The sequence below is a fragment of the Mus caroli genome, unplaced genomic scaffold (genome assembly GCF_978045245.1).
Source record: "Mus caroli unplaced genomic scaffold, Mus_caroli_1 scaffold_7, whole genome shotgun sequence".
Taxonomy (NCBI): Eukaryota; Metazoa; Chordata; class Mammalia; order Rodentia; family Muridae; genus Mus; species Mus caroli.
In genome coordinates, this window is record NW_028227262.1 from 115,469,296 (window position 1) to 115,484,501 (window position 15,206).

Sequence of the window (15,206 nt, forward strand, 5' to 3'; positions counted from 1 at the left end):
AGACATTATACATCTTTTTATCAGATGTATTATTAACCTTTTTACTTTAAGACCCTCGTCAAAACATCTTAGGGAGCTATGAAGACGGCCCAGGGTGGGGTGGTTAGGAACAGTTGCTGCTGTCGTAGAAGCCCCAGGTTTGGTTCCCAGCCCCCACATGGCAGATCACTACCATCTGTAACCCAGCCCTCTTTTGGGCTTCACAGGCATTGCATACATGTGATGCACATGCACACATACAGGCATTGCATACATGTGACACACAGGCACACATGCAGGCAAATCACCTAAATACAAACTGGCTTTCTCTGAGTGGCCCTGGCTGTCCTGGAACTCACTCTGTAAACTAGGCTGGCCTCGAACTCAGAGATCCACCTGCCTCTGCCTCCTGAGTGCTGGGATTAAAGGCAGATGGTATTATACCATCTAAGAAATGTCTTTTTAAAGGATACTTAAAACTATTGCTATAATACTGAAGTTCCTTGTACTAAAAACCATACTTATTGAATGTCTGATGGCTTTGATGGCTGAACTCCACACTGTTTATTCTGGGGTTATTTGTTGCACTGGTTAGCAATGCCAATACAATGTTACACTATTTGTTGGTTAGATTATAACCTATGCTTCTCTTAATTCTCTTTTAGTAACTTTCCAGAGGCTGAACTATGTGTGCTTAAGCCACCACAGTCTGATGGGCTGGTGTTAGTCATTACATTCGCATTCTACCAGCCCTAAGACATCTTGTCTCCATTTAGACCCTTCTCCTGAATTATAGGTGGTCATGAGCCAGCATGTGGGCAATGGAATTGCTTGCTCTCTGTCAGAGCAGCAAGTGCTCTTACCCACTGAGCCATCTCTCCAGCCTCTTCCTGTAGAGCCTTCATGTCTTTCTTATTAGAACTGAGGTACAACACATAAAAAGTTTACTTAGATTTTTTATATTAAACATCTTAATTGTATGTGCATTTAAAGAAAGATTATTATTTCATAATATCAACATCTTTGGGTGGTTTTTTTTTGACATTTATTAGTTTGTGTGTATGTGTGGACCATGGCATACATGTAAAACGAAAACTGGCTCAAGTCAGTTCCTTCCAGCCTGTGGGCTCAACTCAGATGGCCAGGAGGTGACAAGTGCCTCTACTCAATGAGCCAATCTTTTTATATTCTTTTCTTTTTTTCTTCTTCTTCTTTCTCTTCTCTTCTCTTCTCTTCTCTTCTCTTCTCTTCTCTTCTCTTCTCTTCTCTTCTCTTCTCTTCTCTTTGAGACATGGTCTCTTTACATAGCCCTGGCTATCCTAAAACTTGATAAATAGACCAGGCTAGCCTCTAACTCACAAAAAATCCATCTGACTCTGTACCCCAAGTGCTAGGCTTAAAAGTATACCACTATGTCTAGCTTATTTTTATATTTTCTTTCTTCTCTTTTGAAACTAAGATAGTTTTGGTTAGAATGCAAAGAAATGGGTTTGGTGAGGACACATTCATATAACTGGCTCTTATTCTTCCCTTATAGCCCTCTCAGCTCTCTTTCCTTCTTTCCCCTTTTCTTTCCAAGACAGAAGGTCCACTACCTCTCCTGATCCTCCTTACTTTACTAGGCCTCCTCCTGCTCTCCTAGTCTCTCTGCTTTCATGCTACACACACACACACACACACACACACACACACACACACACACACACAGAGAGAGAGAGAGAGAGAGAGAGAGAGAGGCAGAGACAGAGAAAGACACCACAACTCAATAGATTCCACATATGAAATATTTAGTATTTGACTAAGTCTTGAGTCTTGATAGTTTTGTTCAACACAGTGATCTCCATTTCCATCTGTTTCCTATGAATGACATTATCTCATTCTTCTCTAGAGATGAATAAAATTTCATTGTGTACATGTACCGCATATTCTTTATCCATTCACTCATCTTTTGATAGACATCTAGCAAGGGTCCATGTTTTGGCTATTTTGAATTATGTGGCAATGAACACAGATGTGTAAAATAGCTCTGTGGTATGCTGCCTCAGAATCCATCAGGCACACAGCCAGGGGTGGAACAGTCGGGTCATATTGTAGTTCTATTTGGAGTTATGTTGCAAACATCCATATTGATTTCAACAGTGGCTCTCTTGGTTTACATTGTCATTAGCATATATCAGACCTGCCTGCCCCCTTCCTTGATAGAATTTATTATCACTTGTGTTCTTGATACTAGCCATTCTGATTTGGACAAGCGAGAATCTCAGAGTAGTTTTGATCTGCACTTCCTTAAACTGAGGATATAGAACACTTATTTTTTCTCTTCTTTTCTTTCTTTCTTTCTTTCTTTCTTTCTTTCTTTCTTTCTTTCCTTTCTTTCTTTCTTTCTTTCTTTCTTTCTTTCTTTCTTTTTTTTTGAGACAGGGTTTCTCTGACTAGCTTTGGCTATCCTGGAACTCACTCTGTAGACCAGGCTGGCCTCAAACTCAGAAATCCACCTTCCTCTGCTTCCTAAGTGCTGGGATTAAAGGCGTGTGCCACCACTGCCCAGCTTATTTTTTTTTTAAAAAAAACAACCCAGTCTCAAAAAACCAAAAAGGAGAGAAAGAAAGAATCAAAAGCCCATCTAGATTGCAAATGCTGTGTGAAGGTAGCATGGGGTTGCTGCCAGCTCTTGAGGGGATGCATGGTCAGTTCTTAGAAGACATCACTTGCTTTCTATGAAAAGTCCTTGTTATTAGGGACCTCCTCCTGGGTATAGGGAGGCAAAGGGGCTTTGCACACCATCGCCATAACTGATTGGTAAATGCCAACTCTAACATATGATACAATGAGCACTCCCCCCCCCATTACACACTGTGCTTAAGGGGGTGCCTTGAGGAGGCACAGGCAACTGGACCACAATACTCTTCTACAGCAGGTGACCATGGCAACTGCCCCTTCCCTCATCTGTCGCCACCAGGATCACCCCTTCTACTTACACATCACCTTTACTGTACCTTCCCTTTCTGGGATGACAATGGTTAATGGGGATGACTCACATTTGAGAGCTCTGAGTGGGGTTTTTATCTGTTTTTGTCACCGGTTCCTGGTACCTTGGTGGCCATGACCCGAGAAAAGCCATCTTAAAAGGCACGAAAGGCTTCTAACAGATGCTGTCTGACCCTACTTAAATAAACCTTGACTATGCAAACCATGAATGCCCACTCAAAGGCCAAGCATGTGCATCAGTGGTGTGTATTCTCAACTGTTTGAGTCAGGCTGTACTGCGGCACAGCCTCATGATGAAGTGGGGCAGAACTGTCTGTCAGGGCACATGTCAGCATGAATGAGTGAGGGTGTCCATGATGCTGGGGTGTGGAGCTTTCAACCCTGGATGCTGATGCTGCAGAGAGAGATTTGAGAGCTTATGTCTGAGCACCTCAGCTCTTAGAAACAACACAGCATACCTTTCAAGAAAGCCAGGGTGTCAAGGGCACACGAAGAAACTATGTACCGACAGGAAGGGCCCTGAATGTCCCAGAACCAGAATGACAGAGAGCAGTGGCTACTCCAGGTTAAGGCAGCCTTACCTGATCATTTCTCCCGGATGTTCCAGGGGATGGAGAGATCACAGGGCTACCTAAGACAGCCAGGAAAAAAAGAAGAGCAACCTGCCAGCCGGAAAGAATGTGGGGAAAGCCAGAACCAGCAGCTTGAAAAGAAATCCAGGAACTTACAAGAACATTTCCAAAGTTACCACGTGATCTGAAGACTGCAGGTCCTCCTGAAATCTCCCAGAATAGCCAGAAGCCTTTGGATTCTTAACTTAATCCAAAGATGGAGAGTGGCCTCCATTGCTAATGACTGATTTTTCATTTCTCGTAAGTCCTGGTGAGCAGGCATAATTCTAGACTTGACTGAGCCTGGCTAAGGTGTCAGTCAGGTTCACTATACTCTTGTCTTCAGCAGTGTGAACTGAAGAACTGGAGGGAAGTTTGTGGGAATGTGGGGGACTGCTTCTACGTGAGTGGGTGAGAGAGGCAGGCCTACCCTCAGAGTCAGTGCAAGAGGCCACACAGAGAAGCGAAGCAGAAACACTTGTTTCATTCACTCAGAACTCCCAGCAGCTGTCATGTCTTACAGGAGAAGGCTCTGGCACGCCCCTTTCCACCAGCACAAGGCCTGATCCACCGATACTTTTGACCACTGGCCTTAGTTCTGACTTTGGAAGGTGGTGTGGTAACTTGCTTTGAAAATAGCTTTACGTTTACAACCATCTTAGATTTTTCTATCACTGTGAAGAGACACTATGACCCCAGCAACTATTTTTATTTATTTATTTATTTATTTATTTATTTGCATGGTTTGTTTGTTTATGTGCACTGTCGTGTTTTGCTTGAATTACAGACAGTTGTGAGCTGCCATGTGCATGCTGGGAATTGAATCCAGGTCCTCTGGAAGAATAGCCAGTGCTCTTTACCACAGAGCCATCTCTCCAGCCCCGACCATAGCAACTCTTATTAAAGGAAAACATTTCATTGGGGCTGGCTTACAGTTTCAAAGGGTTAGCCCATTATAGTCAGGGTGAGAAGCATGACGTGTCCAGGCAGACGTGGTGCTGGAGAAGGAGCTGAGAGTTCTACATCTTGACCCACAGACAGCCAAGTAGTGACTGTGTGCCCCACTAGGCCTAGCTTGAGCATATGAGACCTCAAAGCCTACCTCCTCAGTGACACACTTCCTCCAATGAGGCCACACCTATTTCAACAAGGCCACACCTCCTTATAGTGCCACTCCCTATGGGCCAACCATTCCCACATATGAGTCTATGGGAGGCAGTCCTATTCAAACCACCACAGGTATATTCTGCAACTGTAATTTTTTTTTAAGTCTCTGCATTCCCAGATCATTACATAAAAAATTATTACTCATGAAAATGAGCACAACCTACTCTGAACACGGGCCCTATTGTGAATTAGACACTCCTACATGGGCCAATTTCCAGATGTTCCCAGAGCGCTGAGTTAGGACAACGTTACAGGCCTGCTTTATATAGCGCTGTCATAAAACACACTTCTGGAGTGGACTTGATTTTCCCCCAGATACTCATAGTCACCTCCCGCTCAGAGCCGCTCGCCCCTTGAAATATACATTTTACTGTGTTTGTTTTATTGTGGTGTTTTCTACTGCAAAACAGAAGAGCTGGACGCCAGCGTTTTTACTGGGAGCCTGAGAAAACGTTACTAGAAAACTTACATTGAAAATTCAATTTTAAACACAGGAACTATTCCTAGGGATGCGGTTGCAGCGGGAGAAAGAATCCTGTTTTCAGCTCACATAAGTAAGAGAATAATTTAGGAAAACGCAATAATCTCCGAATCCCCTCACCCCCATTTTTAAGACAGGGTCTCGCTATGTAATCCCGGCTGGTCTCAAACTCACAGCGTCCCACTTGTCTCTGCCTCCCGAGTGCTGGGATTAAAGGCGTGACCCTGAACCCCTTTACGGTTCTATAATCACATTTACCCCACCTGCCCTGCCCTTACCACTGGTGACTTTTTGGATGAAAGTTTGGCCCATAATTTGGTAAAGTAGTTTCTGTCTGTTGAATCCAAGAATTCAACCGTACTGGACTTCCTAGAATAGTCTTCGCATTTCAGGTAAGACGACGTCTTAGTATCTGGTGAGGAAAACATAAATTTGTGAACGAAACATCTGACAGAGTAAATTTCTTGATGTGACATGACAGCGATGTTTTATATTTTATTTCTTCAAACACAAGAAATTGTGTACTTAAAGTTTGTGCATTTCAACTTGGAAATAAATAAGATACATTTTACAGTAACGATAAAATTAATGCTGGCCTATAGCATCCAGAAGGCACAACCACTTGGAAGGTAACCAGTGCTCAGTCAGCACAGGTTTGAACCTTTCCTTTAGAAAACCCAGAGATGGTGGCGCAGTGGTGGCGCACGCCTTTAATCCCAGCACTTGGGAGGCAGAGACAGGACGATTTCTGAGTTCAAGTCCAGCCTGGTCTACAGAGTAAGTTCCAGGACAGTTCTACACAGAGAAACCCTGTCTCAAAAAAACAAAAACAAAAACAAAAACAACCCCCAAAAAACAGAGATATAGAATACACATTTCTAGTCACACTCATAAAGACAGGTGCTGAGTTTCAGTCCTTTGAGATGTATGGAAGCATCAAGCATTTTAGGAGCATTGCTTACAAAATGCTAAAATAAAGAACTCTGACATGTATCATTAGCTAATATGCTTAACTAAGAGATGTGGGAAACTCGCTGTACTAGCTGGTTTTGTGTGTCAACTTGACACAGCTGGAGTTATCACGGAGAAAGGAGCTTCAGTTGAGGAAATGCCTCCATGAGATCCAACTGTAAGGCATTTTCTCAATTAGTAATCAAGGGGGAAAGGCCCGTTGTGGGTGGGACCATCTCTGGGCTGGTAGTCTTGGTTCTATAAGAGAGCAGGCTGAGCAAGCCAGAGGAGGCAAGCCAGTAAAGAACATCCCTCCATGGTCTCTGCATCAGCTCCTGCTTTCTGACCTGCTTGAGTTCCAGTCCTGACTTCCTTTGGTGAGGAACAGCAGTATGGAAGTGTAAGCCGAATAAACCCTTTCCTCCCCAACTTGCTTCCCAACTTGCTTCTTGGTCATGATGTTTGTGCAGGAACAGAAACCCTGACTAAGACACTCGCCCTCACCCAAAGCCCACAGGAAACATCTGTGCTCAGCAGAAGCATGGTCTCTATCAGGGGAGAAACAGTTCTAGGTGAGGGTGAGAAGTCGGGGATGGGCAAATGGGCATAGATGCCAAGAAGTCAGAGGTACCGAGGGCTAAAGCTCACACCCCTGACCTAAGATGGAAGGCAGGTTCTCTGAACTGGGCAGACAAGGCCTGGGCTCTTTGGCATGGCGAGAAGCTGCAAAGAAGGTATCTGGAACTCAGCCCACAGATGGAGGAACTGTACACACAGAGATGCGACAGAGATGCGCCTGGCCAGAGGATAGAAATACCTGTAAAAACATGAGACCTCGAGGTTGGTTTTTAGAGTGATGGCTTACCACACACAGAGCCTTCGGGGTGACCCGCAGCTCTGAGCAGCTGGGCATGGTGGCATCCATCTACTTGTAAGGCCAGCTCTTGAGGCGAAGAGATAGGAGGGTCAAAGTTCAAGGTTATCCTTAGCAAAAAAGAGCACTTGAGGCCAGGCCAAACTATGTGAGATGCAGTCTCAAGGAAATTACTAGAGAAGGGGGGATGGGGCTGAGGTGGGAGAAGGGCAGGGAACTATCCTTTGTATGGCTGTGCTGTGTGCTGGGACTGAACACGAACTTGAACCCAATTGTGATCGCCTGAAACTAATAAAAGAAAGCGAATGCTACTTCTAAGTAATCCCGGCAGGAGTCTAGAATTCCGCATCCCAACACCTGTGAGAGCGGAGAGTGATTCTCTGGTGCAGTAGATGGTCCGGGCACAAAGCCCAGGAAATCTAGGGAAGGAGGAAACTCAAGAGGTACATTAAGGAAACCATACTTATCACAACAAAACGGATCAAAAGGAACGGCATGGGGAACAGTCTTCCCCGGGTCTTCTGGATAACAGTCACTCGATCCGTATCCCTGGGGCACTTACCGCGTGGTGTATGATGGAGACAGGAATAAATAGAAACTCCTTAACCTGTGGGGACTTTACTAAAGCTGCAGGCAGACAAATAACACAGTTTTAAAGGTTAGAGGATAAACACAATGAAGTCAGCTAAAGGGATAGAGACAGCATGGTGGTCAGAAGAAGTCCTCTGAGGAGGGTGGGGTGAGAAGGGAAGACTTATCCATTCTCTGTATGGAAGAGAGACTTCAGAAGTTTAAAGATCTAAAGGAAGAAAACATTCAAACACCTTGAGGGGTGCCTAATGAACACGAGGCAGTTTTATACAAAGAGCCAGAAGTAGGCTTGATAGATGCCCCAGTGTAGGGGAATCGAGGGCGGGGAGGTGGGAGTGGGTGGGTGGAGGAGCACCCTCATAGAAGCAGGGGAAGGGAGGATGTGATAGGGAGGAAAACCGGGAAAGGGGATAACATTTGAAATGTAAATAAAGAAAATATCCAATTAGGAAAAAAAATTAAATTGTAAAAAAAAAAAAAAGTATGGAGGTATCAGTGTTAAGAATTCTCTGCTTGGGTAACTGGATTTCTATGTGTGGAAGTGTGGGTTATTTCTGCAGCTGTATGTTTCTTGTGCTTTCTCTTTGTTTTCTGTTTGTTTTGTCTTATTCTGACTTGTTTTAATTTTATCTTATTTTATTTTTATTATTTTTTAGGTGCCCAATTGTTTTCTAATAAAAGAAAGAAAGGAAAGAAAGAAAGAAAGAAGAGAAAGAGAAAGAAAGAGAAAGCTAGAAGAAGGAAGAAAGAAAGAAAGAAAGGAAAGAAAGAAAGAGAGAAAGAAAGAAGAGAAAGAGAAAGAAAGAGAAAGCTAGAGGAAGAAACAAAGGAAGAAAGGGTACAGATTTGGGATTTGGGTGGGTGGGGAGGTGGGGAGGATCTGCAGAGGAAACATAATCAGACTATATTTTATGGAAAAAATCATTTCCAAGTAAAAATCAACCAGACTTCAGCACTAAGGTTGGAGAGATGCCTTAGTGTCTGCCACAGTGTATAAAACCTGAGCTTGGTTCCTTAGCGTCCACACAAGTCTGCTGTGCAGTGCATGTCTGTTACCTCAATGCTGGGTGTGTGGGCACATAGGCAGGAGGGTCCTTGGTGCTTGCTGGTCATCAGTCAACTCTGGGTTCTGTACTTAGGCGTATACACACACACACACACACACACACTCACATATATACTTCCCAGCTGCACTCTCCTCCTAAAATTCACTGTAGCTAAAAAAGATGGATAATGGAGGAGGTATGCCCATGTTTGTTTGCTTTCTCTCTCCTCTCCTCTTCTCTCTCTCTCTCTCTCTCTCTCTCTCTCTCTCTCCCCCCACTTGTCCTCTTGATTGGAATATGATGGGAAAGACCAGAAGATTCTAGCCAAATTGAGTAAAACTTGTGTAACTGCTCCATATTTTCATTATCTTTTCATTTGCTGACTAATAATAAGCTCATTGCCAGGAAGAGGTTACCTCTCCTGGAGCTGTTACCAGTAGGGTCCCATAGACCACCAAACCTTACAGGCTGCTCTTTCTCTTGGTTACTCCCTACACTTTAGCAGTAAGACCCTACTGTTGACCACCACAAGCTTAAGTCATAGAACATGAAGAAATGGAGCTGGTGGTGCTAACCTAGAAACTTCATTGCTCCTGGCTAGTTTTCACAGTGTTGGAACGTACTCTGCATACTACCAAAGGAGAAGCAGTCACCATTCGTACCCAGCTGTGAACCCTGAGAGGTTCGAGGATGAATGTTCTGGCAAGAGATGCCCCTGACACAATAGCGGCAGAAGCACCATGGAATAACCAACCACTCTCTGGTTGGATTTAAGGCCTGCTCCTTAACTTGGAACTCATACCTGGCACTGTCATCAGGAACTGTGGCTAGTCAGATTACAGGTCAGGGCAGAACCTACTACAGCAGTAAAGCTGAATCCAGGTGCTTTATCGTAGATCAGAACATCCCTCAAATCTCAGCAGAGAAGCTGCTTTTTGCAGTAGAAGGTGATTAACACAGAGACCCACCAACAGTCAAGATGCAGAGAATAAGCGACTGTGGAATCCTTTGTCCTCACTAGGGCATCTATGTCACACTCACTGTCCGCAAGGCTCAGGGATCATTGTGGAAGAGGGAAGTGTAAAGATCATAAGAGCAGTGGATGCCTAACACAAAAACAGTGTTTTCCAGACACACAAGGCAGCTGCACATATGAACTCACAGGATCTATGACGCAGTGCATAGCTCAAGGAATCCAGGAAGGATGGAGGTGGCCATGAGGTCCCACTATTGCCATGGGAGGATGCTGGGGCTGGGGAGGTTTGTTCTCTCCTAGGCGGTGTCCCCCAGGTTGCTTGATCAGCGGATGGCCACATGCATACAGGCAGCACAAATAGGACGTCGTGTGTTTAAAAACTGACCAGGACACAAGAGTTGGGTGGACATGGAAGAGGGTGTGGACTTGGGAGGAGTTAGGGGAAGGAGGGTGAATATCATCAAAGTTCAGTGTATGAGATTTTCAAAGATTTAATAAAAATATTTTTAAAAGATAAAAACTAAAGACCAATTTCATTGAAATAACTGCCATGGAGAAGATCATAAATCACATATATGGTGTACACTCCTCATTTCCTATCTACTGGATCTTTCTCACGGGACTGTATTATATATAAGCTAATTCAAAATTGTGTTTTCATGTGGGCTTCTTTTCCTCACTTTCTAAGACACGAGCCATCTGTCCCATCGTGTGACACAGCCACATTCACTCTGACTGTAGTGCAGCTGTCATTCTAACCACTTAATGTCTTACTAGCTGGCAACACAACATCTGAGGCACAGACAATGTGTTTATATTACTTAAACCACATTATAATGCCACAATTTTAGTGACTTGAACTCCAGTAAAGAAGAGTTTCATATCATTTAAAATATATTTTCTTAATACATCAGAAGACAAAAGATCTCCCTTCTTAGTAAAAAAAAAAAAAAAAAAAAAAAAAAAAAAAAAAAAAAAACGAGAGAATTACCCATGGTACAATGCCCTGCCTCAAACTTCCTGAGTGTCATCTTAAGTCAAAGTATCTAAATTTAGGTGTACCTTGAGGCAATGCTTAAAAAGCATGTAAACTACTTTATAGTCCACAAAAGACACAAGCCCTTCATTTATATAGGCCAGTTAAATTTATTTAATTGCCTACGGTGAAGCGTAAATGCGTTTAATGGAGCGTGGTGGATTTTAAAGTTGCTTTATGGATAGGATCATTACCAGATGCAGGGCAATGCAGAAAGATATGGAAATAACTGGAATGTAGTTCCACATTATCTAAAATGACTTACACCTTGTATTTAGACACATTCCTTTGAAGTTAAATGACTTAAATACTATTTGCACAATGCATCTTAAAGGAATAGGCACAGAATCCAATCTGATCATCACATACAGTAGAGACAAACTATCTAGGAACAAGTCATGTGCGTGCATGCTTACCAGTGCACCACACAGGCTACCTAGGGTAGTTCACACACAGGGCAGGAGAAACCAGCCTATGTTAAGGATGGGGTAGCACAGGCAATCACGCAGGTCAGTAAGGACAATTCAATTGCCTCGTGGCAACCAGACTGTGAATAATATGACCAGTGAACGCTGCAGCTTATTAACCAGTGTTTCTCTGGTAGTCAGACGACTTACACGAGGCTCATCATTCTTCCAAAGGAGACTCTGTGAATAGCTAAACAAAAGTCTGAAAAGGAATTGTACTTTAACTAGTTCTCTCTTCGAAAGGAACAGTTTCTGGAAATGGATGACTTGGGAAATAGGCTCCAGTTTTCAGAAAGAAAAAAAAAAAATTGCAGTACCCAACGACTTCAAAAGTATTCATTTTCTTCCTCCCACGCAAAGAAGGCTCTAAAAACATGCAGTTTTATTTTAACTAAGAGTAATTTACCCCTGCCACGATTAATACATACACACAAGTAAACTCCCACAACCCTTTACAAGAAATATGCATAGAAATATACATCATGAATATACAAGCATGAAAATGACTCACAACAAATTAAAACATAATAATGCGCTATAGAATGTAAAGTATTTATTTCTAATAGAACTGCTACACAATTTGTGTTGGGAAATGAAAAACATTGGGTTCATTAGGGAGTATTTCCACAAAACTGAAGGTACCAAAAGAAGCTATTTTTCCAAGGCAGAATTGCATCTCAAAAAACATCATGTCTATTTGTGTACTAAGAAAGGAATAATAAGAAGTAGAAAAATCATTTCATATAATGCCCATGATAATTTTCCATAGCAAAATAAGATTCTATGTACAAAGAAAGCAATCTCATAAATCCAAGGAAATAGAGTAATAATGTTCATGTTCCAATGGCAAAATGAATACATTTGCTAAAATATGCGAACAGTGAGGTGCTCTATTCTTCGGTGTCCAATCAAAGGGATAGCTAGCTATTTAAACAGAAACAGACTCCACACCAGGAAAAAGACGCATGAGAAAATATATTCATATACAGAGAAAATGAAGTTCAAAACCTTTTCTTTCTTCCAGACTTTATATTTTGTAATGTCTTCAATGGCGCTCAACCAACAAGCCAGCATTCAGATACTGCATTCAGAATGTTCCAATTAAAATGTACGATAATGACAGAACGTTTTACAAAATGAGTAAGTTTATCATAAAGTTGTTAGTGGATGCTTTGAAGGAAATAAACTATGGGGCGGCAGGGCAAATGTCAAGAGGGGAAGGTTGGTTTATACAATCTGTAGTATATGGGAAACTGGAGTCAGGGGGAGCTAGCAGTGACAGGCAGGAGGGGACAGAAATCCACAGGGAGCATTAATGCAGGCCTAAAGTTTCCTTTCCTTTGACCAATATATCTGAGTAAATATTTCTGATGCCCCACACTGCTGCATCTGAAAGTGAGTGCCTTGCTGCTAACCTCCCTTGACTTAAGGGACCCTCTTTCCTCAGCCTCTTAAGTAGCTGGGAGCCAGGGTCATACTGCTGCACCTGGCCCAACTCAGCCTTAGGAACAATTTTCTCTTAGGCACTATTTTATCGCTTGCTTTCCCCAGCAAAGGCTTTTCTGCCTTTCTCCACTTGGATGTTTAGCTTTGTTCTTGGAAACTGAGGGTTCGTAGATCCAGGAGTAAAAGCCACCACAAAGAGAAAACAAAACAGCTATTACCCAGACACGTAATGGTGATGAGGCAAGCATTTGCTCTCTATACAGTAAAATATATTTGATATCATCAACAAGGTAACAATAAAAAGAACAGATAGCATTTATTGAGCGTGTACTATAGGCCAGCTGTTATCCTAAGAGTTTGATGTGTATGCCACAAGGAGATTCACCATTGGCTCCAATTTGATGCCCCCACCCCTGTCTTCTGCAGTGGCAGGTTGCCTGTGAATGCCTACTGAGGAAGCCCTCTATCTTAGGAATATTATACTGAAGTATCATTTTTCTAATATCATTCTAGTTTTGTCTAAGCTCTTTAATTTAGACAAGGCTGAAGTCATGAAGGGATTTTCAGAGAAGATTGTTTCACTTAACAAACACTTCCACTTAAACAGGATACATTGTCCTGTTCTAATTCATGATCGAATGTAATATTCTTTTGCTGTTTATGTGTTAGTGCTAACGAACGCTCATCTCGGTACTAACCATGTAGCAGATGTTGTTCTGGGCACTTTCAGTACACTCCCTCCCTCACTCCTGACTGTATTGTATGTAGTGTGCCTCAAGTTTCCAGGGATGGTTTTGACATTCAGTGTCCTTTGTAATTGAGAGTTTCTAAGGTTACAATCATTAGCATCATTTTGATGCTCATGACCGATATCGCGTGTTGTCACCACAGTAGGCCTTAAGCCTAGCGGTCTGCATTAGCTATCAGCTAACATTAGCTACCAGCACACAGAAAGAGGGGCAGGCATTTGCTCTCTTCTCTGGATACTTAGTCAACACAAAACCATTATTTCAAACCCTACCACACACGTAGATTCATTTATGGATAAATTGTGCTGGATACCGTATCAACAGCTCAGTGACCTGAAGAGGAACTCAGAGGCTCCTTTACTGTAACAGTGTTGTTTATAGGGTTGTCATGGCGCTGAGGGCATGGGGACTGACTATTTAGTGGTAGCATTACCATTGATAACGAATGTTTTGAAGTGTTTTGTAAGCTTTATATAAGAGCTTATAGCTATGTATAGGAAGCTTGGATATATTCAGGCTGATGCCAACAATAACAAAAGGCGTAACTGCCAGAATGCCAGCTCCTGTTCCCCGAGAACTCAGTCTGAGGTGAGGTTAGACTATCCAGCCAACCTGAAGGGAGACAGAGAAAGCAGGAGACCTGGCAAGCAGGCCCTAGGAACTGGACTACAATGTGCAGACTACAATGTGAAATTGATTTAGTAGGCCACAACCTACTGCATTTAAAAATTTAAACTCAACACCATAGAAAATACAAGTCCATCGCCTATGAAGGGTGTCTTAGAATATTTTATTTCCTTTATGTAGTTGTGTTTACTGGGTTGTGATACTGTGAAATATACTTCTATCTATGGAACTTGCTCCAAAAACATTCTTTAGGCCAGGGAGCTAGTGGATACTAACAGCATTTCATTTTCTACTACAAAAACACTCTACTTAATGAAAAAGGCATCCTGATTTTTCATAACCAACAAGTAGACCAGTTGTTCTAAGTGGATCATAGATCATAAAGAAAAACAGGCTCCATCCATACTATAAAATCACCCAAGATAGAAGCTTTTTCGTAAGGTGATACATCTGACGCCCGGAGGAGGCCATTCTGTTTCTCTGCAGATCACCTTGGACTCTTAGAAAGTTCTTTATTATGTCAAATTGAAATAGACTAAATAGACATGGCAGAAAATTTAGAAAGTACCAAAAACATAAATGAGAGAAAAAAAATTGCCACAACTTAGTATTCTGGAACTAACACAAGCGCCAAGTTGACCGTACCTTCTTAACCCTCTTTCTCCCTCATATGTAATGAACACTGTTTTTCAAAAAAAAATATTTTACATGGTTATAATGGCAACATAAGGCAGATGTCTATGTTGTAAATGTATTTCAAAAATTCTATTACATAGAGTATTTCTAACCTTCATTGTAAAATTTGATATGAACATTCTCGTGTACTTTCCTTCATGGTAACCCTTGGATCTAAATGGTCAGACTAAAAGTGTGCAAACTGTAACTCTTTGACAGAGGGTGGAAAACTGTTCTTCAGAAAAGTATGCTCATCAACTTCCTCACCCGGACAGGCCTTAACCTGTTTTATATGTCCCAGCCTGCTATCTATCAAAAAAGTCTGTTCTGTTTTAACTTACAATGAGGCTACATTGTTACTGACATACTTATGGGACAACCTTTACTTCCTTCTTTTGTGAGCTATGATTGTGCCTTCTCTGTCTTGTGGGAGCTCAGCTCTTTCCATGTGTGCAGAAGGCTCTTATACCTGGTGGGAATGCCCTCATCCTTTGAGCACTAAATGCCAGACTTCCCTAAGAAGGTGTCATTATGAGTACAGT

General features: G+C 42.3%; 1 protein-coding gene across 1 annotated transcript in view; it reads right to left on the minus strand.

Moving 5' to 3' along the window:
* The window catches only part of Lrguk (leucine rich repeats and guanylate kinase domain containing), a 104,352-nt gene that overhangs the window by 14,419 nt on the left and 74,727 nt on the right, over window positions 1–15,206 (minus strand). The window contains exon 16 of the mRNA XM_021165014.2: window positions 5,505–5,638. Coding sequence (XP_021020673.1) covers window positions 5,505–5,638 — 134 coding nt within the window. The remainder of the gene's footprint in view (window positions 1–5,504; window positions 5,639–15,206) is intronic.